Source organism: Brachyistius frenatus, unplaced genomic scaffold (genome assembly GCF_029030835.1).
Source record: "Brachyistius frenatus isolate BFR_SWC_R1_liver_20210118 unplaced genomic scaffold, ASM2903083v1 Contig_511, whole genome shotgun sequence".
Lineage (NCBI taxonomy): Eukaryota > Metazoa > Chordata > Actinopteri > Embiotocidae > Brachyistius > Brachyistius frenatus.
In genome coordinates, this window is record NW_027211110.1 from 1829 (window position 1) to 27333 (window position 25505).

Sequence of the window (25505 nt, forward strand, 5' to 3'; positions counted from 1 at the left end):
AACATATTTTTATCATTTAATTTCAAAGACCTCCTGTCAAGAAGACCCGTTAAAGAGCTGATATCATGAACAATTTATCTGACAAGTGATCTGTGACTTATTATCAGATATAAAACAGAGAGGTGCCATTGACTCACCATGTACCCAGTCAAACATTCAAAGAGAAACAAAATGCCCAGAAATTTCTCAAAGTTTGATCAACTTTAACCCCTTTGACTGTTTTATTTTATTCAATTTTATTCATATTTTATGTCCTTCATTTTTGTTTATTGTTATCAGACTGTTTTTGTGCTGTTAGGTGGTTTATTTTGTATTTTATATGTTGCTCAGTCTTTTTATTTATTTTTTCATCTCGTTGCGACTGTGTCGCTTTAAAAGAAAAAAAGAAAGAAAAAAAAGGAGAATATAGGTGTCCGCGCAGATGCCTGTTAAAAAAACCCAGCAGATTGATTCTGCGCATGCTCAGTTCATCTGAAACGATCCTCCAGTTTGTTTTGTGTGTTTTAAAGAAGAGAAGAAGTGCGGACACCATGAACGAAGTGGATTATCTTCAACAGCACCAAACTGAAAGTGTGTCTGTTGCAGAGAAACTGGAGATGAACCGCCTCGGTGTCCATCAGCCGCAGGATATTGTTGTAAACCAAACCGCTGGTAAGAAGAACCACAGATTTAATGTGGAGTGTTTCTCCAGGAGGAAACGGCTCACTGCTAGCTTGTTGTAGGGGGGCTGGAAAAAACAACAACGGTCCACATAACAACGGAGATTCTCATCTCATCTCAATAGATTCAGAAAACTTTGGGTGTTGACGGTCTGAAAAAAGTCAGAACTAAATATAAAGGAAACGGTTCCGCTTTGTAAAAAACGGAAGTCAACGGTGAAGGTTGACTGTAGCACCAGGACGGTTTACTGTGCTGTAAACAACAACAACACAAAGGCGTTATCTTGTAATTCAACCTCAATAAAAAGTCCTGTATTTAAGAATTATGACTTAAATAATACATTTACAATACGAAGTCATGTTTCAAACTGTTTGTTTTTTTTCATTAGCGTGACTTCTGTTTTTATAGTCAAGTTATTCTGCATGTTCAGAGAAAAGCGAAGCAGAGACGGAGTTCAATGTATATTTATCCTCGATATAAATATCATGAAAATAAGGCTTTCCCCAATAATTCAGGTTTGTCCATCATGTACATGTGTGTGTTTCAGTGTTACCTCCAGATGTGCAGCAGCTGGTGGTGATTAAAGAAGAGGTTCCCCATGAATGGAGCCCCAGTCTGGACCAGCAGGACCCAGAGCTCCTCCACATAAAGGAGGAAGAGGAGGAACTGTGGAGCAGTCAGGAGGAAGAGCAGCTTCACGGGCCGGAGGAGGATATCACCAGGTTCCCGTTCACTGCTGTTCCTGTGAAGAGTGAAGATGACGAAGAGAAACCTCAGTCCTCACATCTTCATCAGAGACGACCTGAAGACGACGGAGAGACAACGGTGAAAACAGAAAGTGATGGAGAGGACTGTGGAGGACCAGAACCAGCCAGGAACACACATCCAAACAGTCCTTTACTAACTCACACTGATGGAAAGGCTTCGGACTCTTCTGAGACTGAAGTCAGTCATGAGGATGATGATGATGATGAAGAGTGGCAGGAACCTTTGTCTGAGTCTGAACCTGAAACTGAAGACAGTGACGGTAACTGGAAGGAGAGCGGTTCATCTTCAGGTTTAAATAGTGACGTGTCCAAAAAACCCTTCAGCTGCTCTGAATGTGGTAAACAGTTCATCTATAAACGCTCTCTTCAGATTCACGTGACGTTTCATTCGGTCAAAAGTTCCTCCAGTTTGTTGGCGAATAAGAAAAATGCAGATTCGCCGATCAAAGTTTATCTGGACGCAAGAAGGAAACCGGTTTGCTGCGATGTTTGTGGCAAAAGATTTAGAAATCGATATGATCTTAAAGTCCACACGAGAGTTCACACGGGAGAGAAACCGTTCGGTTGTGACGACTGCGGTCAAAGATTTCAACAGAAGACAAATCTGAGGAGACACGCTGCGATGCACGTGGGAGAGAAATCCTCTCTGTGCGACGATGGAGATGAAATGAGAGTTCACGCAGCCGAGAGGTTGTTCGGCTGCGGTTGCTGCGGTAAAAGATTTTTGAATCGGTCACATTTTAAGGAACACATGAGAATCCACACGGGGCAGAAGCCCTTCAGCTGCGACGACTGCGGGAAAAGATTTTCCCGCCAGAGACTTTTAAGAGATCACGTCACGATCCACAAAGGAGAGACGCCGTTCAGCTGCGACGAATGCGGTCAAAACTTCAGGCGTCACTCTAACCTGAAGGTTCACAAGAGGATTCACACGGGAGAGAAACCGTTCGGTTGCGATCGTTGCGGTCGGCAATTCGCCCAAAAGACGAGCCTCAACAGACACTTGAGAATCCACGCCGGAAAGAAATCGTTCGGCTGCGATGACGGCGATGAATCGAAATCATTCAGCTGCGATCTCTGCGGCAAAAGATTAATGCAACTCTCGCATCTGAAGGAACACATGAGAATCCACACGGGAGAGAAACCCTTCGGCTGCGACGAGTGCGGTAAAAGATTCACCCGACAGAGAAGTCTGAGAGAACACATTCGGATGCACAAAGGAGAGACGCCGTTCAGCTGCGACGAATGCGGCAAAAAATTTATGCGTGAGTCCGTTTTGAAGAGTCACATGACGCTTCACACGGGAGAGAGACCGTTCGCCTGCGACTACTGCGGGAAAAGATTCAGCCGCCAGAGCAACCTGAAGGCGCACATGACCGTCCACACGGGGGAGGAGCCGTTCGCCTGCGGTGATTGCGGGAAAAAATTCGTCCATCAGTCGTTTCTGAAGAGTCACATGGCCGTCCACACCGGAGAGAAGCCATTCACCTGCGTCGACTGCGGTAAAAGATTCAGCCGCCGGACGAACCTGAAGGCTCATCTTAAAATCCACAAAGGAGAGAAACCGTTCGGTTGCGACGTCTGCGGTAAAAAATTCAGCCACCGTTACATCGTGAAGAGACACATGCGAGTCCACACGGGGGAAAAACGATTCGGCTGTGACTGTTGTGGGAAAACATTTTACCGACAGGAACATCTAAAAGCACACGTGAGACTCCACGCGGGAGGGAAGTGATTTAATGGAGGTCAAATATTTAAACAAAGGACCTACATTCAAAACTGTACAGTTACAGAGTTTGTTGGGTTCTTATTGTGTACGTAGCTTTGAAGAGACACAGAAGAGGAACCGTGCAACGGTTTGTGGGACTTCTGCTCCTTTCTGGTACTTTGTCTGGTACCTCTGGAACCAGAACCAGAACCACATTGAGACGAGCCGGATCGGACCGAACACAAGAACACTCTTCCCCGCCTCGTGTTAATGGTGCTACTTTAATAAATTCACGTTATTGTGTTGTTGTTATCTCTTGTCAGGTGTCTTCTTTTTTTTTCCAGCTCCCAACTAGCCGGCTGTGACGCACAGCTCTTCATAGAAAACCCACGTTTTACCACCAACCCATCGGTGCACGTTTCAAATTCGGGTTTTTTTTCCCGCTCAGCAACCGACTGGCTGAGAAACCAACATCGGCAGCTAGATTTTAAGAAACCTGCAAAGGATCCGGTTTTAAAAGAGTTGATTATGAATTTCATTGTAATGTTAAAAAAACAAAACAATTAAGAAAAAATAATTTCAAAGTGACCTCTTAGCGTCTGTTTAAAATGATCATGTTCACAAATGTCTATTTTCTGGCATCAAACCTTTAGTTCCTGTTTTCCTGAAGGAACATGAGAAGTGTGTGAAGACTGAACCAAAGGGCTTTAAAAACATTTTGAGTTTTCGTGCGCATTCTTTGTGTATTTTCTGTATAACTTTCTCATAAACTTTTGTCGAAGAAGAAAAAGCTTCACTTAAAAACCACTTTGGTGAAATTTAACAAACTGCATCTGGCATCCATCAGAAACTTGCGGTATAAATCATATTTTGTCTTATTTATTTATTTTTATCAATAAATGACATATTACAAGTTATTGACTCGTCATGTTCACGGTCAAAATATCATAAACTGTTTGTGTACGTGTTGTTCAATAAAGATTAATAAAAAAAGGAGAATGTAGGTGTCCTCGCAGATGCCTGTTTCAAACCGAGACCCGTCAACAAACCGCCCTGTTTTCAGTGTGTATCTCAGCTCCTATAATACATCCTGGATCAAAGTCCGACAGAAATGGAGCCGACGTGCGTCGGGATCGATTCTGCGCATGCCCAGTTCATCTGAAACGATCCTCCAGTTTGTTTTGTGTGTTTTAAAGAAGAGAAGAAGTGCGGACACCATGAACGAAGTGGATTATCTTCAACAGCACCAAACTGAAAGTGTGTCTGTTGCAGAGAAACTGGAGATGAACCGCCTCGGTGTCCATCAGCCGCAGGATATTGTTGTAAACCAAACCGCTGGTAAGAAGAACCACAGATTTAATGTGGAGTGTTTCTCCAGGAGGAAACGGCTCACTGCTAGCTTGTTGTAGGGGGGCTGGAAAAAACAACAACGGTCCACATAACAACGGAGATTCTCATCTCATCTCAATAGATTCATGAAGGACAGAAATCCATTTAATTTATACCTTTAATAATTTGGTGTTAATAGATTGAAAAAGGCGGAACTATAGGGTTACAGTGTAGCACCCGGACGCTTTACAGCGCGCACAAATGGAGTTATTTTGTAGTTTAACCGAAATTAAAGTTCAGCGTTTTGGACGTGTTTATGATTTAATGACCTAATAAATAGCTTTGCTTCTTGCAAAACTTGATCAATTTTGTATTTCATGAGAGAGTGATTCATTTTTAGTTATTTTCTGGTTTATTAGTTTCCCAGAAAATTGAAACCTGCAAAAGTTTATTTATTAATATTTAGATGGAAGTGCTGAAGGATCTGCACAAACATCAGTGATATCTGTGTGATTATAAAGTCGCAGTTGTCCATCATGTACATGTGTGTGTTTCAGTGTTACCTCCAGATGTGCAGCAGCTGGTGGTGATTAAAGAAGAGGTTCCCCATGAATGGAGCCCCAGTCTGGACCAGCAGGACCCAGAGCTCCTCCACATAAAGGAGGAAGAGGAGGAACTGTGGAGCAGTCAGGAGGAAGAGCAGCTTCACGGGCCGGAGGAGGATATCACCAGGTTCCCGTTCACTGCTGTTCCTGTGAAGAGTGAAGATGACGAAGAGAAACCTCAGTCCTCACATCTTCATCAGAGACAAACTGAAGACGACGGAGAGACAACGGTGAAAACAGAAAGTGATGGAGAGGACTGTGGAGGACCAGAACCAGCCAGGAACACACATCCAAACAGTCCTTTACTAACTCACACTGATGGAAAGGCTTCGGACTCTTCTGAGACTGAAGTCAGTCATGAGGATGATGATGATGATGAAGAGTGGCAGGAACCTTTGTCTGAGTCTGAACCTGAAACTGAAGACAGTGACGGTAACTGGAAGGAGAGCGGTTCATCTTCAGGTTTAAATAGTGACGTGTCCAAAAAACCCTTCAGCTGCTCTGAATGTGGTAAACAGTTCATCTATAAACGCTCTCTTCAGATTCATGTGACGTTTCATTCGGTCAAAAGTTCCTCCAGTTTGTTGGCGAATAAGAAAAATGCAGATTCGCCGATCAAAGTTTATCTGGACGCAAGAAGGAAACCGGTTTGCTGCGATGTTTGTGGCAAAAGATTTAGAAATCGATATGATCTTAAAGTCCACACGAGAGTTCACACGGGAGAGAAACCGTTCGGTTGTGACGACTGCGGTCAAAGATTTCAACAGAAGACAAATCTGAGGAGACACGCTGCGATGCACGTGGGAGAGAAATCCTCTCTGTGCGACGATGGAGATGAAATGAGAGTTCACACAGCCGAGAGGTTGTTCGGCTGCGGTTGCTGCGGTAAAAGATTTTTGAATCGGTCACATTTTAAGGAACACATGAGAATCCACACGGGGCAGAAGCCCTTCAGCTGCGACGACTGCGGGAAAAGATTTTCCCGCCAGAGACTTTTAAGAGATCACGTCACGATCCACAAAGGAGAGACGCCGTTCAGCTGCGACGAATGCGGTCAAAACTTCAGGCGTCACTCTAACCTGAAGGTTCACAAGAGGATTCACACGGGAGAGAAACCGTTCGGTTGCGATCGTTGCGGTCGGCAATTCGCCCAAAAGACGAGCCTCAACAGACACTTGAGAATCCACGCCGGAAAGAAATCGTTCGGCTGCGATGACGGCGATGAATCGAAATCGTTCGGCTGCGATCGCTGCGGCAAAAGATTAATGCAACAGTCGCATCTGAGGGAACACATGAGAATCCACACGGGAGAGAAACCCTTCGGCTGCGACGAGTGCGGGAAGAGATTCATCCGACAGAGAAGTCTGAAGGAGCACGTCAGTGTGCACAAAGGAGAGGAACCGTTCAGCTGCGACGAATGCGGTAAAAAATTCATGCGTCCGTCTTCGCTGAAGATTCACATGAGCGTCCACACGGGAGAGAGACCGTTCGCCTGCGACGACTGCGGGAAAAGATTCAGCCGCCAGAGCAACCTGAAGGCGCACATGACCGTCCACACGGGGGAGGAGCCGTTTGCCTGCGGTGATTGCGGGAAAAAATTTACCCATCACTCGTTTCTGAAGAGTCACATGGCCGTTCACACCGGAGAGAAGCCGTTCACCTGCGTCGACTGCGGCAAGAGATTCAGCCGACGGGCGAATCTGAATTACCACAGTAAAACCCACAAAGGAGAGAAACGATTCGTTTGCGATGTTTGCGGTAAAAGATTTATCTATCAGTATATTTTGAAGAGACACATGAGAGTCCACACGGGAGAGAAACTGTTTGGTTGTGAGTATTGTGGGAAAAGATTTACCCAAAATGTGCACCTTAAGGCGCACCTGAAACTTCACACGAGAGACAATCAGTTCGGCCGCAATAAAGGTAAAAGATTGAAGCAGAAGACGCACGTGAGAGTTCAGTCAGAGTAGAAACTGTAGTTTTATTGTGTCCTCGTTGTGTTCTCACAGGAGAGATACCGTTCGGTTGGCTTTACGCAACAGATCGGTTGAGATTCATTTAAAGTTCCCGCAGAATGGAAACTTCAAGTAGCGTCCATCAATGGTTTGAAAACTGCTTTTTTCAAACTCTGGTATTTTGAATGTTTCTATGTTTTTTTTTCTTTCTTTTTGTTTGTTTGACAAGCTTGGGAGGAGCAAAGAAAAGATCTGACTGAAAACCCAAAGACGTTGTCCGTCGTATCTTTATTGTCTTTTGTGTCTGAATGGTGCTGTTTTTAATAAACTTACCTTGTCTTGTCTCTTCTCTTTGCTTATTATTAGTTTCCTCTTTTTCCATTTTTCAATTTGTTCAAATCACATCCTCTTTACTGCACATGTCAAAAGAAAGAGGACATTGTGACACAGCATCTGGTCATCTGTGTGAACCATAAGTAAAACAAGTTACCCTGGTTGTTTTTTTTAGGAATAGTTTCAACTCTAAAATATTCTAAACTAAAATACTTCCTTTGTTCCTTTGTTGCTGGACTTATTATTTTGTTTTTTGGAGACTTAAGTAAAATACAGTACAGTTTCTGTTTAGTTTTCCTGACTGGCTGATGGTACCAGGTTTTATCTGTGAAAGAATACAAACAGAAAAGCAGCACATAATAATTCATGAATCCATATATACAAAGATCTACAGGATCTATACTCATTGTGAACACAGTCAAAAATGTAGACAAAAAAAACACCAGAAATGAATTTCACATCTACAGGATATTTCTGTAATCACTCAGTTTGCTAAACTTTAAACCCCTCTGACTGTTTTGTTTAATTAATTATTTTCGATTTTATGTTCTTTATTTTGAAAATCATATTTATATTTTTGTGCTATTAAATGGTTTATGTGTTATTTTTTTTACATTGCTCAGTCTTTTTCTGACTCGCTGCTACTGTATGAGAAGGTTTTGTTCAATAAAGCTTTAGAAAAAAAAGCAGACTATAGGTGTCTGTGCAAGATGCCTGTTCAAAACACAGCAAACGTAAATGAGTCTCCTGTAACGGCGGCGATCAATTCTGCGCAGGCGCAGTTCATCTGAAACGATCCTACAGTTTGTTTTCAAGAGGGACGAACACAAAAAACCGAAGTGGATTATCTTCAACAGCACCAAACTGAAAGTGTGTCTGTTGCAGAGAAACTGGAGATGAACCGCCTCGGTGTCCATCAGCCGCAGGATATTGTTGTAAACCAAACCGCTGGTAAGAAGAACCACAGATTTAATGTGGAGTGTTTCTCCAGGAGGAAACGGCTCACTGCTAGCTTGTTGTAGGGGGGCTGGAACAAACAACAACGGTCCACATAACAACGGAGATTCTCATCTCATCTCAATAGATTCAGAAAAAAGGTCCAAAATCCATTTTATTAATACTTTTAATCAGTTTGTGTTAATAGATTGAAAAAGGCGGAACTATAGGGTTACAGTGCAGCACCCGGACGGTTTACAGTGCAGCACACAACACGTTATCTCGTAGTTCAACGTCAATTAAAAAGTCCACCGTTTGACGTATTTAAGATTTAATGACTTAATTAACAGCTTTACAAGACGGAAGTGAAGTATTTTGTGAAACATAGCGGATCCATGAGGTGGGCTGAAAAGCCTTGTAAAGAAAATTCAGAAATTTATTGATAAATATTTGAAGAAAGTTGCTGAAACATGTAAAGGACTGTGAACTTTGTTGGCGAGACTTTTAAACTGTTTCTCATTGTTTTTCTCTTTAGGATGTTTTTTGTTTGGGCTTCATGAAGCCCTTAGGAGTGTTTCCTGGCTTGACCCCCCCCTCCCCCCCTCAAACGACAGGTTTAAAAAAAATCTAACAGCACACTCGCATCACAGGAACTCCTGCTTGACATCCAGCCGCCTGCGGTTTCTTCACCTCGCGATGTCACCAGCCAGCCGCAAATGCATCTTCCCCGGATGCAAGAACTTTCCGAATTTGCATAAATTTCCAAAGCATGACGAAACGAAGAAGAGGTGGATCCATTTTGTTAAGACCCACACCGACGGAGAGCCGAGGTTCTCCACCGCCGCCCGTCTCTGCAGTGACCATTTCACACCGGATAAGTTCACCAACTTTCCTCGGAGACGAATGGGATTCACTGACGGACCGTTTCTTCTGGTGAATCGAGCCGAACCCTCCATCTCCTTCCCCGACCTCCATCCTCTTGTCTCGCCGGCGAGCGTAAGTTGCATCTTGTGCTTTTTGATGTAATTATAGAAGCTACAGACGTGGATGAATTGGTTGTTCTCGCTGAAACAAGCTTTATTCCTCCTGAGAAGAGCTTAAATTAAGAGCAATGTTCTCATAGTTTTCCAAGAATCGGACAATTCCTTCACACCTTCAGACAGCCGGATTCCACTTTTATTGTTCAGGGGGTTCAAACTCGGTTCATGTCCATCAGCATGTTTGACTCCATAGACAAGTCATTTTAACTTCACAAAGCCGTCACCGCCAGTCAGAAGAAGGACCGAGCGGCCGTCTGGCGACATGCAGAAAGTCACCAAAGACGTCGGATGTCAGACGAACGACTTCATGGTGGAAACGATGGCGGTCGCACAGCCGTCTGAAAGAGAGAACACGGGTATGAGAGAGGTCAAGGTCTCAGTTTGTCTTTGTGACTGTCTGTAACGTAACTGAAAGATTCTTGGTGCAATATAGTTGTTGGTAGAAAACGCTCCTGAAATTTTAATTGTTCAACTTGCATTGAGCCTCAAATTATTTGATCGTTTGAATGGACCAGAACATGGACAGTAGTTTTTTATTTTTCCTTTTAATTCCATAGATTCAGCTTCTCTACATAAAACTTTAAAGCCGCTGATGAGACGGTTTCAAATCTTAAATCTTTATTCACAGCATGAAATATTTCCTACAAATTTAGGTTCAAACAGTCAACAAAATCAAAGATTCTTTGTGAATTTTTTTACATGTGTGTGTTTCAGTGTTACCTCCAGATGTGCAGCAGCTGGTGGTGATTAAAGAAGAGGTTCCCCATGAATGGAGCCCCAGTCTGGACCAGCAGGACCCAGAGCTCCTCCACATAAAGGAGGAAGAGGAGGAACTGTGGAGCAGTCAGGAGGAAGAGCAGCTTCACGGGCCGGAGGAGGATATCACCAGGTTCCCGTTCACTGCTGTTCCTGTGAAGAGTGAAGATGACGAAGAGAAACCTCAGTCCTCACATCTTCATCAGAGACGAACTGAAGACGACGGAGAGACAACGGTGAAAACAGAAAGTGATGGAGAGGACTGTGGAGGACCAGAACCAGCCAGGAACACACATCCAAACAGTCCTTTACTAACTCACACTGATGGAAAGGTGTTTGAGACTGATGTTAGTGTTGATGATGATGATGAAGAGTGGCAGGAACCTTTTTCAGATTGTGGATCTGAAACTGAAGATAACGACGGTGACTGGAAGGAGAGCGGGACACCTGAGTCAGGTGGAAATAGTGATGTGGCCAAAAACAACTTTAGTTGCTCTGAATGTGGTAAACAGTTCATCTACAAACGGTCTTTTCAGAAACACGTGACGCGTCACTCAGGAAGAAGTTCCTCCAGCTGTTCGGTTAATAAGAAAATCGTAGATTCACAGATTAGAGTGGACGGAGACGCAGAAAAGAGACCAGCTGACTGTGATGTTTGTGACACATCGCCGACACATCTTAAGGAAACATCAGAGAAATCGTTTGGCTGTAACACTTGTGGTAAGATATTTGTCCGGGAGGGAAGTCTGATCGTACACATGAGAACTCACACGGGAGAGAAACCGTTCTGTTGTGACGACTGCGGTAAAAGATTCAGTCAAAAGGCAAATCTTAACACACACATGAGAGTCCACACGGAGAAACCTATTTGTTGCGGAGACGGCGGTAAAAAACTGATCAGACTGTCGCATCTAAAGGAGCACATGACAATCCACCCGGGAGAGAAACCCTTCGGCTGCAACGACTGCGGGAAAAGATTCGCCACAATGAGAAGTTTAAGGGAACACATCCGGATCCACGCAGGGAAGATACCGTTCAGTTGTGAGGACTGCGGTAAAAAATTTATGCGTCAGTCTGTTCTGAAGGAGCACATGAAAGTTCACACGGGAGAGAAACCGTTCGGCTGCGAGGACTGCAGGAAAAGATTCAGCCGACGGAGCCACTTGAAGGCACATATGACCATCCACACCGGAGAGGAACCGTTCACTTGCGGTGACTGCGGTAAAAAGTTTATCTATCACTATCTTCTCAAGGATCACATGATCGTTCACACGGGAGAGAAACCGTTCGCCTGTGACGATTGTGGAAAAAGATTTAAACGAGAGAAAAAGCTAAAGGCTCACTTTAAAAGCCATGCTGGAGCGAAACCATTCGGTTGCAATGTGTGTAATAATTTTTTTTAGCCATTTGTATATAGTGAAGAAACACGCGAGTCCACACTGGAGAGAAATGATTAGCATCAAATATTGTGAATGACTTCCGAGAGGGAATGAAAAGTCACACCGCTCACTGTTTTTATAGGTTGAAAAGATCCCAGACTTTGTTTGAAATTTTCTTCACATATTATTTTTCTTACGTATTTCTTTTCCTCTGTAAAGTAGTTGAAGTTGCCGAAGTCTGAATAGTGCTGTATAAATAAAGTTGTCTTGCCGTTTTCTCTGACCTGTCTCTTCTCTGCAAATTCTTTGTGTATATTAGTAATTTTGTTTTTTGAGGAATTATTATAACCTTACTGTACAATAGTCAAAGAGTAGAAGAATCGTTTTTTTTTTTTTTTTACTTTATTTAAATCCAATTTAGCATATACAATAAATTATACAGTAGGAACAATATCTTATAAACTGAGCAATAATATATTTATTTAAAGTACAAATCAGTACCAACAACAGAAAATAGATAAATAAGAACAACAACAACTCTAATTGAATTAAAGAAAACAAAAACAAGACAAAAACAAAAATAACTGAAGAGATCCGAGATAAGAATAAGAAGAATCCAGTGGACATGGCAGCCAAACAATCAATCAAATCAAATACAGTCGTGTTTTTGGTTAAATATTTAAAAAAGACCGGGATAGGGAATATGTCCTCGGTTGTTTTTTCTTTTTGTTCATCTACTGACCAACACTCCAGTCCAGTAGGTGGCGGTAATGCTCCCATATAAGCTGGTTGCCAACCGCCAACAAAAATACAAAGAAGAAGGAAGGAAAGAAGGAAGAGGAGACGGGAGATGACGCAGAGGTGCTGCTGGCAAACCGCTTCGACAAATGGAGGACCACACTTATTATTTAGCTCAAGAAAAAGCCCGGGAGCGTCAGTCCTCGTCGGTGAAGAAGCAAAAACGTGACGAAGCGAAACGGAAGCGGGAGAGGCGACGGCAGAAGACGCGGATAAACATCGGCGTGGCATTCCCCCGGTGGAAGTCTCTGATGAGGGACAGACGTTTCCAGAGTGACGCCGAAGTTGCGTGTTTTCTGCTGGACAGGTAATTTAGATAAAATACACAATATTGTTTTTGTTTGTTTTAACAGGAACATGTCCCCAGTTACAAACACGTTTTTCCTGGGTTGTATTTTAAAATGTGAACCCCTAAACTAGAATTTATCTTTGTTGTTTGGACCTAAAAAAAAAGATAATCTCGCAGCTCCTGCCAATAAAAGTTAAACACCATAATCTGAAGCTAAACTTCAAACTTTACAGTCAAACTGGTGGATATTTTAATCTATGCTTATTTCTAGTTATTAAATACAAAAGCCTTTCAGATGTGAGACATGTTGACTTGGTGGTTGTTTTTCTGCTGTGCACACAAAAAAAAAGAAAAACACAGATCGATATAAAAGCTCAAAATAACTGCAATAGTAGGCAAATTGAGTGAAATAAAAACTAGATGAAGAAAGTAGATTAAAATACAAAACGTGAATAAAAATGAAGACAATAAAGAGATAAATAAAAAAGATAAGGTGGATTTAAAGAGGAGGAGAAGAGCAACACAAATGTGTAAAAGAAAGATTTTAATTGTGTTTGATGTTGTGGTTCAACTTTTGTTCTAATTAAAAGTGCTGACTCGGTCACTTTGTTCATCCAGGTGAGCGACAGGTAGACAACAACACAATGAATACTTTTTGTTCCTTTATTTTACTCCGTCATTGTAACATTCACAACGTTACAGACACTTTACATTCAGTGGGGTTTTTCCAGTTTGTTATCTTATCTACTGTCTTCAGATCGAGCTCGTCGTTGAGCTGATTTATGACAATAAGATGCAGGAAATATTCAACTAAAAAAATGCGCCAATTTATTTTTTGTTGCTGTTGTTTCTGCAGCTTTGAGAAACTTCCCGCGTCTCTGACCTCCGTGAACGGAAAACCTGTTCACGTCCGGACTCTCGGAAGTCCTGGTGGGACTCGCAGGCAAGTCATCACACTGAAATACTTCTCAATGAGTCCTGATGTGTTTGAATTACAAATGTATTTATTGAATTTGTTATTTTTCTGAGCTCATGTTTGCTGCTTCACATCCACATGTGATGTAACGGGTGTTAGTCGGGTGCTCGGTTTTATATTATTTATTCTGGTTCCTTCGGAGGACAAAAATCAAACGTATAACTTGTCTTTCACATGTGTGCCCTACGTGGCCAAAATAAAAAGATTTACACGGAGAAACAGCTGCTGGAAATCTCGTGTAAAGACTCGAGAAGATAATTATATTCACTGAGAACAATATGCACGAAGGTTCAGAGCTCAAATGGATCCATTTTATGACCAAGATAAAAGTAACAAATACAAATAAATCTTAAGTGATAAATAAAACTTACAAACATAAACTGAAAATATGAATTATGTAAAGTGCATTTTTTAACTCATGTTGTGGATATTATTTACGGAGATAAATCTGAGTGTCGTTAAGAAGCCGCTTGTGATTGAACTTCACTTCTGCTGTACACGTCCTGTTTTTCTAAACCTTCATCGTTTGTCTACTTGTTGTGTTTTTATTTCTGCAGCGTCAGCGTGAGTATCGGCGAGGAGGAAAATGGAGACGACTCCGGAGAACCCGCCGGGAACCCGGATCCAAACAGTCCTTCACAACTGAACACTGATGGACCGGAGTCCGACACTTCTGAGACTGAAGTCAGTGAGGATGACGATGACGACGATGATGATGATTATTGGCAGGAACCGCTGTCGTATTCTGGACCTGAAACGGAGGACAAAAACCTGTTTTGAACAGAGATCCAGACTCGGCTTTATGTTTCCATCAGTTTAACGGCGGGACGACTCCACTCGGTGTTCACGTGTTTTTACACAGAACGAGGAGGCGGAGTTACAGCGCTAAGATCCCGCCTTGAACGCGAAGTCTAAAAAGGGGTGATGAAGAAACATCTTCAGCCACGAGAAGTCCTGCGACGGACCCTGAACCTCAGCGTCGTGAAGTCGGTCTGGGATCACGTGAGGAGGTAGAACGAATGCTTTTAGTACAGATCGACAGTTAAAGACAAACTTACAACACATAGAATCTCTGAAAGAGCTGAGAAGCTCCAGAGAGGAGACGTCAAACTATATTGATGTTCTTTGGTACTTAAAACCACAAAATGATCTTCTCATATAGACAATTACTGCAAATAAAACACCAGAGAAGTAAAGTAGTAGAAGTAAAACATGAGACCTTTAAAAACAGAATTATTTCTGTTTCCTTTCTTGTTTCAGATGCTGCGATTGAAAGAATCTGAAAACGAAATATCAGCTCTGTGTTACCGTCAGTCAGCTGTTTGGTTGCTAGGTGACGGGGACGAGACAACAGGCCGAAGCGCTCCTGAAGATGAAGGTGAGCAAGTTGAGAAAAAAAACAACAAAGGTTCAAAACAAGAAAGCTGCCTGAAATAAATACATATTTTTCTAAAATAAAAAAAAAATAAAAAATCACCTGCAAAAATGATGTTAATGTGTTAATTAATGCACCTGTAGAATGTAACTGAGTACATTTAAACAAGTACCTAAGTACAAATTTGAGGTACTTTTACTTACTGTACTTCACTCATTAACATTAAAGAAGGATTTAAATGTTGATTTAGGTTCTCAGTAATATCAGTATGTGTTTGATACAGATATTAAGTTCAAAACTAATTTAATTTGGATGAAAACACTTTATAATAATAAAATAAACTGAAATGCTGGTTTGAGTTTTAATTCATCAGGTGTCGGAGTCTGACTGTTTTTGTTTTTTTCCTCTGATGATGAAGGTGAACGTGTTCGTCTTTACAACCGCAGACTGTAAGAACTCTTCAACCACCTGCACATGGAGATCACATCTTTTCCTTTTCTCTGTTCAAAGAATGAAACTTATTATGTCACTAATTATAAACCAGGCGGGTTCAGTTGGTAATATTTCACTCATTTAAAAAAGACAAAACTGACTGTTATCTGTGTTTTTAGACCCGTCAGTGAATATTTGTACACAATTTCTGCTGTAATGTAGAACAATTCTCACATAAGCCTGTAAAGTCATTGTATTTTTCCTTAAATGAACTAATATGGAAGAATTTATTGATGGCTGAAGTAGTAAATATTTTTGGAAAAACCCATATTATTATATTTCTAGTGCTATTAAGTGGTTTATTAGAGTTTTACAAGTTCCTCAGTCCTTTTTCTTCGACTCACTGCCGCTGTTTGTGTACGTGTTGTTCAATAAAGTTAGAGGAAGAAAAAAAAAGGAGAATGTAGGTGTCCTCGCAGATGCCTGTTTCAAACCGAGACCCGTCAACAAACCGCCCTGTTTTCAGTGTGTATCTCAGCTCCTATAATACATCCTGGATCAAAGTCCGACAGAAATGGAGCCGACGTGCGTCGGGATCGATTCTGCGCATGCCCAGTTCATCTGAAACGATCCTCCAGTTTGTTTTGTGTGTTTTAAAGAAGAGAAGAAGTGCGGACACCATGAACGAAGTGGATTATCTTCAACAGCACCAAACTGAAAGTGTGTCTGTTGCAGAGAAACTGGAGATGAACCGCCTCGGTGTCCATCAGCCGCAGGATATTGTTGTAAACCAAACCGCTGGTAAGAAGAACCACAGATTTAATGTGGAGTGTTTCTCCAGGAGGAAACGGCTCACTGCTAGCTTGTTGTAGGGGGGCTGGAAAAAACAACAACGGTCCACATAACAACGGAGATTCTCATCTCATCTCAATCTGAATTAATAAAAACGCGCAACTATGCGTCGAGGGGTTCAGTACAGCACCCGGACGGTTTACAGCGCGCACACAACAAACGTATCTTGTTGTTCAAGCTTGTTGTAGAGGGGCTGAAAAAAACCACAACCACGATCCACGTAAGAACGAAGATTCTTATCTGATGTTCATGTGAATTAATTAATAAAGACCAAATGTCGAAATTATGAATAACGTCAGTTGAGTTGGCGGATTGTAAAAGGCGGAACTTAACAGCGAGGGGTACACAGTACCCGGACGGGTTACAGCGCGCACACAACTGAGTTATCTTGAAGTTCAAGCTCAATAAAAGTCCGGCGTTCAGACGCAGTCGGGATTTAAAGACTTAATAAATATATTTTTAAGACAAGTGAAGTTTTATCAGTTACAGAATGTCAGTAACAGTAAATAATGTGTGTATGAAAGGGACAATAAAGAGGAAACTAATTTTATTCAGTGTTCCTCTGATGATTCATGTGCAACATATTTTTCTTGTTATAAGTTTTCTCATTTTTAAACTCATCTTGACAGTTCTGTGCTGTTGTATGTCAAGTCACAGTTGTCCATCATGTACATGTGTGTGTTTCAGTGTTACCTCCAGATGTGCAGCAGCTGGTGGTGATTAAAGAAGAGGTTCCCCATGAATGGAGCCCCAGTCTGGACCAGCAGGACCCAGAGCTCCTCCACATAAAGGAGGAAGAGGAGGAACTGTGGAGCAGTCAGGAGGAAGAGCAGCTTCACGGGCCGGAGGAGGATATCACCAGGTTCCCGTTCACTGCTGTTCCTGTGAAGAGATGACGGAGAGAACCTCAGTCCATGAAGACGACGGAGAGAAACCTCAGTCCTCACATCTTCATCAGAGACAAACTGAAGACGACGGAGAGACAACGGTGAAAACAGAAAGTGATGGAGAGGACTGTGGAGGACCAGAACCAGCCAGGAACACACATCCAAACAGTCCTTTACTAACTCACACTGATGGAAAGGCTTCGGACTCTTCTGAGACTGAAGTCAGTCATGATGATGATGATGATGATGATGAAGAGTGGCAGGAACCTTTGACAGACTCTCTTCAGAAACAGAGGACATGTCATTCAGGAAAAAGTTCTTCCAGCTGTTCAGTTAACAGGAAATGTCTCCCAGAATCACAGCTGGGACTTCATGCAGGACAGAAACCACTCAGCTGTGATGTTTGTGGTAAAATGTACAGATATCAGTGTCATCTTAAAACACACATGAGAATTCACACGGGAGAAAAACCGTTCAGCTGCGGTGTTTGTGGTAAAAAGTTCACCGAACAGGGGAGCCTGAATCGACATATGTGTGTCCACACCGGAGAGAAACCGTTCGGTTGTGATCATTGCGAGAAAAGATTTTGCCAACATGCCGACCTGCAGAAACACGTCAGAGTCCACACTGGCGAGAGGCCGTTCAGTTGCAGCGTCTGCGGTAGAAGATTTACAGAAAAGGGAGTTCTGAAGAAACACATGAGGGGCCATTCGGGGGAGAAGCCCATCAGCTGTGATGTTTGTGGGAAAAGATTTAACCACCAGGGAGCTCTGAAGACGCATATTAGAGTCCACACTGGAGAGACGCCGTTTGACTGTTACGTTTGTGGGAAAAGATTTCGATACGACTGGAATCTGAAGACGCACATGAGAGTTCACACGGGCGACAAACCGTTCAGCTGCGACGACTGCGGCAAAAGATTTAACCGGAAGACGAGTCTTAAAGCGCACATGGTGGTTCACACGGGAGAGAAACCGTTCGGCTGCAGCGATTGTGGTAAAAGATTCAGTCAGCAGGGAAATCTGAGGATGCACAGCAGAATCCACACGGGAGAGAAACCCTTTCACTGCGGTGTTTGTGGGAAAAGTTTTGCACGACAGGGAGATCTGAAGATGCACATGAGGATCCACAAAGGAGAAAAACTGTTTGATTCTGACGATCGCGGTAAAAGATTGGACCCAAAGACGCATCTGAAGTCACAGGACCCAGAGCTCCTCCACATAAAGGAGGAAGAGGAGGAACTGTGGAGCAGTCAGGAGGAAGAGCAGCTTCACGGGCCGGAGGAGGATATCACCAGGTTCCCGTTCACTGCTGTTCCTGTGAAGAGTGAAGATGACGAAGAGAAACCTCAGTCCTCACATCTTCATCAGAGACGAACTGAAGACGACGGAGAGACAACGGTGAAAACAGAAAGTGATGGAGAGGACTGTGGAGGACCAGAACCAGCCAGGAACACACATCCAAACAGTCCTTTACTAACTCACACTGATGGAAAGGCTTCGGACTCTTCTGAGACTGAAGTCAGTCATGATGATGAAGTGTGGCAGGAACCTTTGTCTGAGTCTGAAACTGAAGACGGTATTAATAGTTTTAAGGCGAGCAGAGCGCCTGATGTTGGATCCAGAACGGCAAAAACATCCTTTAGCTGCTCTAATTGTGGTAAACAATTTATCTACAAGCGGTCGTTTCAGAAACACATGCCATGCAAATCAGAGAAAAGCTCTTCCAGGTGTGTCGTTAATAAGAAAAGTTTAGATGTAGATTCACGGATCAGAGTCTGTCCCATCACGGGAAAGAGAACGATTGGCTGCGACGTTTGTGGTAAAAGATTTAGAAATCAGACTCACGTCAAAACTCACATGACGGTTCACACGGGGGAGAAACCGTTTCGCTGCGACGACTGCGGTCAAAGATTTAACCGAAAGACAAATCTGAAGAGACACATGACGGTTCACACGGGAGAGAAACGCATCTGCTGCGACATTTGCGGTCAAAGATTCACCCAACAGACGCATCTGAAGAGACACACAAGAACTCACACGGGGGAGAAACCCTTCGGCTGCGACGACTGCGGTAAAAGATTTAACCGACAGACGCATCTGAAGAGACACATGGCGGTTCACATAAGAGAAACCGTTCGCCTGCAGTGATTTTTGGTACAAGATGTTCGCCAGCGGGGAAACCTGAATAGTGACCACGGGACAGGAAGTGTTTTGATGTGATGATTGACAATCCACACATAGATGATGTACAGTTGCAGGTTTTGCTGTGAAAGATTTATTATGTTATTGCTTTTTTAAGAACTACACTCATTGTATTGTATTCCATTGTTTTCTTTTTTTCTCGTGTACTTTAAAATATTGTAAAAATAATAATCATATCATCCCTGGGTATTTGTTTTCACTGTCTTTCAGAAGGATCTTTCTCTCAAGGACATCTAAAAAGTATAAAGTCAGATAGCAGATATATGAAATTGTGAAAAAGTGCCTAAAATGTACACTGCTCCAAAAAATAAAGGGAACACTTAAACAACTCAATGTAACTCCAATCAATCCCACTTCTGTGAAATCAACCTGTCCAGTTAGGATCAACACTGATTGTGGATCAGTTTCACCTGCTGTTGTACAAATGGAACAGACAACAGGTGGAAATGAGGCAATTATCAAGACAACCCTATAAAGGAACGGTTCTGCAGGTGGTGACCACAGACCGTTTCTCTGTCCTCGTCCTTTCTGGATGATTGTTGGTCCCTTTTGCATTTTTCCAGTGTCCTCACCACTAGAGGTAGCATGAGGAGGTGTCTCCAACCCACAGAAGTTGTTCAGGTAGTGCAGCTCATCCAGGATGGCACATCAATGCACGCTGTGGCAAGAAGGTTTGCTGTGTCTATCAGCACAGTGTCAAGAGGACGGAGGAGATACCGGGAGACGGGCCGGTCCACCAGGAGACGTGGAGGGGGACGTAGGAAGACAACAACCCAGCAGTGTTGTAGGGAGTGATACAGGCACGTGGAGGACACACACACTACTGAGACTCATTTGGACTTGTCTTCAGGAATCTCCACAGAAGTTGGATCAGCCTGTGATCTGATTTTTCCACTTTTATTTGGAGTATGATTCTGAATCCAGACCTCCATGGATAATGATTTTGATTTCCATTGATCATCCTTATGTTATTTTGTTCTCAACACATTCCACTATGAAATGAATAAAGATTTTCAACTGGAATATTTCATTCATTGAGATCTACGATGTATTGTTTAAGTGTTCCCTTTATTTTTTTGAGTAGTGTATAATGTTTACAGAATAATTTGTCAGAAATCAAAAATCTTTGAACCGTATTTCTTTCCATGATTACTTGTGCATCACTTTAGCAGAAGGACTCGTCCTTAAATTCTCGTCTACAAAAGTATCAGAAAGACAAAACACTGTAAATAAAATTAAGCTTTATTTATATATCTGGAAAAAAACCATTTAAAAATACAAAAAGGAATATTGGGGTTTGAAGGTCATCAGTTTTCATGCAATAAATGGTATGATCAAAAAAATAAACAAGTGCAAGCTTTTCTTTTTTTAAATGGTTAGATACAATTTTATTTGACACGCAGTAAAGTTTTGATTTTGACAAACGTGTATGAATTCAATGGCAATTGTCAAACACAATCACTGGGATGAAAATATTAAAGAAACTGATTTTTTTTTCTTCTAGATGAACATTTCAGTCTTGCACCAGATGGATCGATAATGATGCAATAATAATTCCCTAATGGGCATTTTGAGACATTGTTGTGAGTGTGGAGGTGAACTCAGCTGCCAGCTTATACTTTATTTATCAGGTAATTATATATTCATAATCATAGTCTATATACTTATTTATTTTTTAGCAATTGAGGGGTCAGTGCTTTATGTGTTTTTTAAGTTTCAAGATTTATAGGCAACTTTTCCATGGCATATAATAATAATAATAATAATAATAATAATATAATAATAAACTTTATTTGAATAGCACCTTTCATACAATAAATGCAGCTTAAAGTGATTCAAAGCAAGATAATTACATGCAGTGTTTCACATAAAAACAGATATAAAGGGACATTTACAAATATAGAAAAGAAACAAGATGCATAAGAAACAGATAAAATGCATTAAATTAAACACAAATAGTTACAGTACAAAATAAGAGTTACAGTACAAAATAGAGTTACAGTACAAAATAGAGTTACAGTGCAAAATAGAGTTACAGTACAAAATAGAGTTACAGTGCCAAATAAAGCAATGTGCATTTTAAAGGCGCAGTAGTTTAAAGTGCAAGAGAGCTTCAGGAGTAGCTAGTTAAAGGCTGAAGTAAAGAGATATGTTTTGATCTTTCTTTAATCTCGGTGTTCTTTAAGGCTCATAGTTAACCAGAGAGTTAGTGATGTCAGAGCTTTGTACGTGAGGAGGAGGAGCTTAAAGTCAATCCTGTGCAGAGCCGGCAGAACTGAACTGACGTGTTCTCTCCTCTTGGTTCTGGTTAAAAACTCGAGCTGCAGAGCTTCTTATTAAACTCAGATGCTGAAATACTTGCTAACGCTTTTATTACAAGACATTTAAACTGCTGTAATTCCCCTTATTACCTTAAAATTGGTTTATCTCCTCTGTGGAGCCTCATGTCTCTCAGTTTAATTTTGGCCACGATTATCTGTGCCGAACGGCTTCTCTGTGTGAACTCTCATGTGGATCCTAAGTTGTGTCTGTCGGTTAAATCTTTTCCCACAACCATCACAGCCGAACGGTTTCTCCCCCGTGTGGAGTCTCATGTGTGTTTTAAGGTTCGTCTTTTGGTTGAATCTTTGACCGCAATCATCACAACCGAACGGTTTCTCTCCCGTGTGAACTCTCGTGTGCGTTTTAAGATCGCTCTGATTTCTGAATTTTTTACCACAGTCATTGCAACAGAACGGTTTGTCTCCTGTGTGGACCCTCATGTGGCTCTTAAGATGCGTCTGGCGGTTAAATCTTTTACCGCAATCATCGCAGCGGAACGGTTTCTCTCCCGTGTGGAGTCTCATGTGTGTCGTGAGATGCGTCTTTTGGTTGAATCTTTTGCCACAATCATCACAACCAAACGGTTTCTCTCCTGTGTGAATTCTCACGTGTGGTTTCAGATCACTCTGATTTCTAAATTTTTTCCCGCACACCTGACAACCGACTGGTTTCTCTCCCGTATGAACTTTCACGTGTGTTTTATAACCACTCTGATTTCTAAATCTTTCGCCACACACATCACATTCAAATGTTTGTTCTACTGTGTGAACTCTCATGTGCGTTTTAAGATCATTTTCCCCTTTGAATCTTTTCCCGCAGTTGTTACAGCCGAGCGGTTTCTCTCCCATGTGGACGTTCACGTGTCTCTTAAGATGCGCCTGTCGGGAAAATCTCTTCCCGCAATCGTCACATCCGAACGGTTTCTCCTGCGTGTGAGTTCTCGTGTGAGTTTTAAGATCACTCTTATCTCGAAACCTTTTCCCACAGTCACTACAGCCAAACGGTTGATCACCCGTGTGGAACCTCACGTGTCTCTGAAGATGTTCCAGGCGTGTAAATCTTTTACCACAATCATCACAACTGAACGGTTTCTCCCCCGTGTGGACTCTCATGTGTGTTTTAAGATGCGTCTTCTGGTTAAATTTTTTACCACAATCATTACAACCGAACGGTTTCTCTCCCGTGTGAACTCTCGTGTGTGTTTTAAGATCTTTATGATTTCTAAATCTTTTACCGCAAACGTCACAACCGAACGTTTTCTCGCCCGTGTGAATTTTTATGTGTTCCTTCAGATGTCCGTGTTGTCTGAATCTTTTACCGCAATCTTCGCAAACGAACGGTCGCTCCGCTGCGTGGACGCTGATCTTTGAATCTACATTTTGCTTCCCTCTAAAACATTTCTTACGAGCCAAAACACTGGAGGAAGTTTTTCCCAAATGACATTTCATGTGTCTATGAAGAGATTGCTTGAAGATAAATTCCTTACAACACTCAGAGCAGCTAAAAGATTTTTGGGCAGTGTTACTATTTACAGTCAAAGGTTCCTGCCACTCATCATCTTCATCATCATCATCTTCATCATCATCATCATCATCATCAACACTAACATCAGTCTCAAACACCTTTCCATCAGTGTGAGTTAGTAAAGGACTGTTTGGATGTGTGTTCCTGGCTGGTTCTGGTCCTCCACAGTCCTCTCCATCACTTTCTGTTTTCACCGTTGTCTCTCCGTCGTCTTCAGCTCGTCTCTGATGAAGATGAGAGGACTGAGGTTTCTCTTCGTCATCTTCACTCTTCACAGGAACAGCAGTGAACGGGAACCTGGTGATATCCTCCTCCGGCCCGTGAAGCTGCTCTTCCTCCTGACTGCTCCACAGTTCCTCCTCTTCCTCCTTTATGTGGAGGAGCTCTGGGTCCTGCTGGTCCAGACTGGGGCTCCATTCATGGGGAACCTCTTCTTTAATCACCACCAGCTGCTGCACATCTGGAGGTAACACTGAAACACACACACACACACACACACACACACACACACACACACACACACACACACACACACACACACACACACACACACACACACACACACACACACACACACGTACATGATGGACAACTGCGACTTTATAATCACACAGATATCACTGATGTTATGACTTAATGTTGGTGAGATCAGATTGGGACGTGTAGCTGACAGGTTTGACTTTTCTGACCTTTAAATCTCAGCTTTTTCTGCACACATGACACCGTTAAGAAAACATCACTTCTGAATGGTGTATTTCTTATTGTATAATGGCCAAAGAAACAGAGAACCTTCGAACAGAATGATTCAGTCTTAACGGTTGTATTGAAACAATGGCACTACATTAAGAGGTATTTTGTATTTTTATTGCTAAGCTGAGATATAACGTCAGTCCGTCGTCTTCTTTTTACAGCGTAAAAACACCAACGAACATAAAGAAACTACAAGACAAACAGATAAACTCACCGTCCCTCGGTTTTGCTGAGGACTGAAGTTTCTCTCCGTCGTCTTCAGTTTGTCTCTGATGAAGATGTGAGGACTGAGGTTTCTCTTCGTCATCTTCACTCTTCACAGGAACAGCAGTGAACGGGAACCTGGTGATATCCTCCTCCGGCCCGTGAAGCTGCTCTTCCTCCTGACTGCTCCACAGTTCCTCCTCTTCCTCCTTTATGTGGAGGAGCTCTGGGTCCTGCTGGTCCAGACTGGGGCTCCATTCATGGGGAACCTCTTCTTTAATCACCACCAGCTGCTGCACATCTGGAGGTAACACTGAAACACACACATGTACAACACGATTGTAAAATGGAGGAGCTGAGAAAAAAAAATTAAAAGTAGAAACAGTTTAAAAATGTGTTAAAAGCAGTTTTAAAAACTGATCTGAGCTCAGTTTATAATAAGACAAACTTAAAATCCACTGAATAAAAGTCAGTTTAAAAAAACTGGATTCTTCATGAATGATTCACAAAACACTTCACTTCTGTTTTAGAAAGATATTTATTAAGTCATTAAATCCTAAACGCGTCCAAACGCCGAAGTGTTACTGAGGTTGAACTACAAGATGCGTTTGTTGTGTGCGCGCTGTAAACCGTCCGGGTGCTGCACTGTGATGAGTTCCGCCTCTTTGATTCCGACACCAAACCGTTATTAATTAGTGCTAATAAAAATAAATAAAAAACGGGTTTTAATATTTCTGAATCTATTGAGATGAGATGAGAATCTCCGTTGTTATGTGGACCGTTGTTGTTTTTTCCAGCCCCCCTACAACAAGCTAGCAGTGAGCCGTTTCCTCCTGGAGAAACACTCCACATTAAATCTGTGGTTCTTCTTACCAGCGGTTTGGTTTACAACAATATCCTGCGGCTGATGGACACCGAGGCGGTTCATCTCCAGTTTCTCTGCAACAGACACACTTTCAGTTTGGTGCTGTTGAAGATAATCCACTTCGTTCATGGTGTCCGCACTTCTTCTCTTCTTTAAAACACACAAAACAAACTGGAGGATCGTTTCAGATGAACTGGGCATGCGCAGAATCGATCCCGACGCACGTCGGCTCCATTTCTGTCGGACTTTGATCCAGGATGTATTATAGGAGCTGAGATACACACTGAAAACAGGGCGGTTTGTTGACGGGTCTCGGTTTGAAACAGGCATCTGCGAGGACACCTACATTCTCCTTTTTTTATTAAACTTTATTGAACAACACGTACACAAACAGCGGCAGCGAGTCGAAGAAAAAGGACTGAGGAACTTGTAAAATACAAATAAGACTAGAAATATAATAATACATTTTACTCCTTCATCCGTCAATAAATTCGTCCATCTTGGTTCGTTGGTTCCTGGTGCTGTTTCTCCTTCCGGCCGCTGGGGGCGCTGAACACTC

The 25505-nt window shown here is 42.3% G+C and overlaps 5 protein-coding genes across 5 annotated transcripts; 4 read left to right on the forward strand and 1 right to left on the reverse strand.

Moving 5' to 3' along the window:
• The first annotated feature begins 476 nt into the window (after positions 1 to 476).
• On the forward strand, positions 477 to 3443 carry LOC138614494 (zinc finger protein 665-like). Its single transcript, XM_069687982.1, has 2 exons — positions 477 to 651; positions 1208 to 3443. The coding sequence occupies exons 1-2, from the start codon at positions 531 to 533 to the stop codon at positions 3160 to 3162; spliced, it is 2076 nt and encodes a 691-aa protein (XP_069544083.1). The 5' UTR covers positions 477 to 530; the 3' UTR covers positions 3163 to 3443.
• A 681-nt stretch (positions 3444 to 4124) lies between these two features.
• LOC138614493 (zinc finger protein 665-like) lies at positions 4125 to 7368 on the forward strand. The gene is made up of 2 exons (XM_069687980.1): positions 4125 to 4473; positions 5022 to 7368. Exons 1-2 carry the CDS (start codon positions 4152 to 4154, stop codon positions 7037 to 7039), a joined length of 2340 nt encoding a protein of 779 aa, XP_069544081.1. The 5' UTR covers positions 4125 to 4151; the 3' UTR covers positions 7040 to 7368.
• Positions 7369 to 8167: 799 nt separating this feature from the next.
• On the forward strand, positions 8168 to 19833 carry LOC138614497 (zinc finger protein 721-like). The gene is made up of 5 exons (XM_069687988.1): positions 8168 to 8308; positions 8829 to 9289; positions 9551 to 9689; positions 10048 to 11426; positions 17506 to 19833. The coding sequence occupies exons 1-5, from the start codon at positions 8254 to 8256 to the stop codon at positions 19225 to 19227; spliced, it is 3756 nt and encodes a 1251-aa protein (XP_069544089.1). The 5' UTR covers positions 8168 to 8253; the 3' UTR covers positions 19228 to 19833.
• On the forward strand, positions 12302 to 15420 carry LOC138614496 (uncharacterized). Its single transcript, XM_069687987.1, has 5 exons — positions 12302 to 12573; positions 13412 to 13498; positions 14089 to 14541; positions 14792 to 14909; positions 15325 to 15420. Exons 1-3 carry the CDS (start codon positions 12356 to 12358, stop codon positions 14309 to 14311), a joined length of 528 nt encoding a protein of 175 aa, XP_069544088.1. The 5' UTR covers positions 12302 to 12355; the 3' UTR covers positions 14312 to 14541; positions 14792 to 14909; positions 15325 to 15420.
• A 1870-nt stretch (positions 19834 to 21703) lies between the features above and the next one.
• On the reverse strand, positions 21704 to 25443 carry LOC138614499 (zinc finger protein 665-like). Its single transcript, XM_069687990.1, has 3 exons — positions 24955 to 25443; positions 24092 to 24394; positions 21704 to 23599 (listed from the first exon to the last, which is right to left on the reverse strand). Exons 1-3 carry the CDS (start codon positions 25274 to 25276, stop codon positions 21738 to 21740), a joined length of 2487 nt encoding a protein of 828 aa, XP_069544091.1. The 5' UTR covers positions 25277 to 25443; the 3' UTR covers positions 21704 to 21737.
• Between the last annotated feature and the right edge of the window lie 62 nt (positions 25444 to 25505).

Coding starts and splice junctions, on each gene's coding strand:
- LOC138614494 (XM_069687982.1), top strand. CDS start 531: ATGAACGAAGTGGATTATCTTCAACAGCACCAAACTGAAAGTGTGTCT. Junction 652..1,207: donor TGTTGTAAACCAAACCGCTG/GTAAGAAGAACC, acceptor TGTGTGTTTCAG/TGTTACCTCCAGATGTGCAG.
- LOC138614496 (XM_069687987.1), top strand. CDS start 12,356: ATGGAGGACCACACTTATTATTTAGCTCAAGAAAAAGCCCGGGAGCGT. Junction 12,574..13,411: donor GCGTGTTTTCTGCTGGACAG/GTAATTTAGATA, acceptor TTGTTTCTGCAG/CTTTGAGAAACTTCCCGCGT. Junction 13,499..14,088: donor AGTCCTGGTGGGACTCGCAG/GCAAGTCATCAC, acceptor TTATTTCTGCAG/CGTCAGCGTGAGTATCGGCG.
- LOC138614499 (XM_069687990.1), bottom strand. CDS start 25,276: ATGCCTGTTTCAAACCGAGACCCGTCAACAAACCGCCCTGTTTTCAGT. Junction 24,395..24,954: donor TGTTGTAAACCAAACCGCTG/GTAAGAAGAACC, acceptor TGTGTGTTTCAG/TGTTACCTCCAGATGTGCAG. Junction 23,600..24,091: donor CTCAGCAAAACCGAGGGACG/GTGAGTTTATCT, acceptor TGTGTGTTTCAG/TGTTACCTCCAGATGTGCAG.
- LOC138614497 (XM_069687988.1), top strand. CDS start 8,254: ATGAACCGCCTCGGTGTCCATCAGCCGCAGGATATTGTTGTAAACCAA. Junction 9,290..9,550: donor CTCTTGTCTCGCCGGCGAGC/GTAAGTTGCATC, acceptor AACTTCACAAAG/CCGTCACCGCCAGTCAGAAG. Junction 9,690..10,047: donor GTCTGAAAGAGAGAACACGG/GTATGAGAGAGG, acceptor TGTGTGTTTCAG/TGTTACCTCCAGATGTGCAG.
- LOC138614493 (XM_069687980.1), top strand. CDS start 4,152: ATGCCTGTTTCAAACCGAGACCCGTCAACAAACCGCCCTGTTTTCAGT. Junction 4,474..5,021: donor TGTTGTAAACCAAACCGCTG/GTAAGAAGAACC, acceptor TGTGTGTTTCAG/TGTTACCTCCAGATGTGCAG.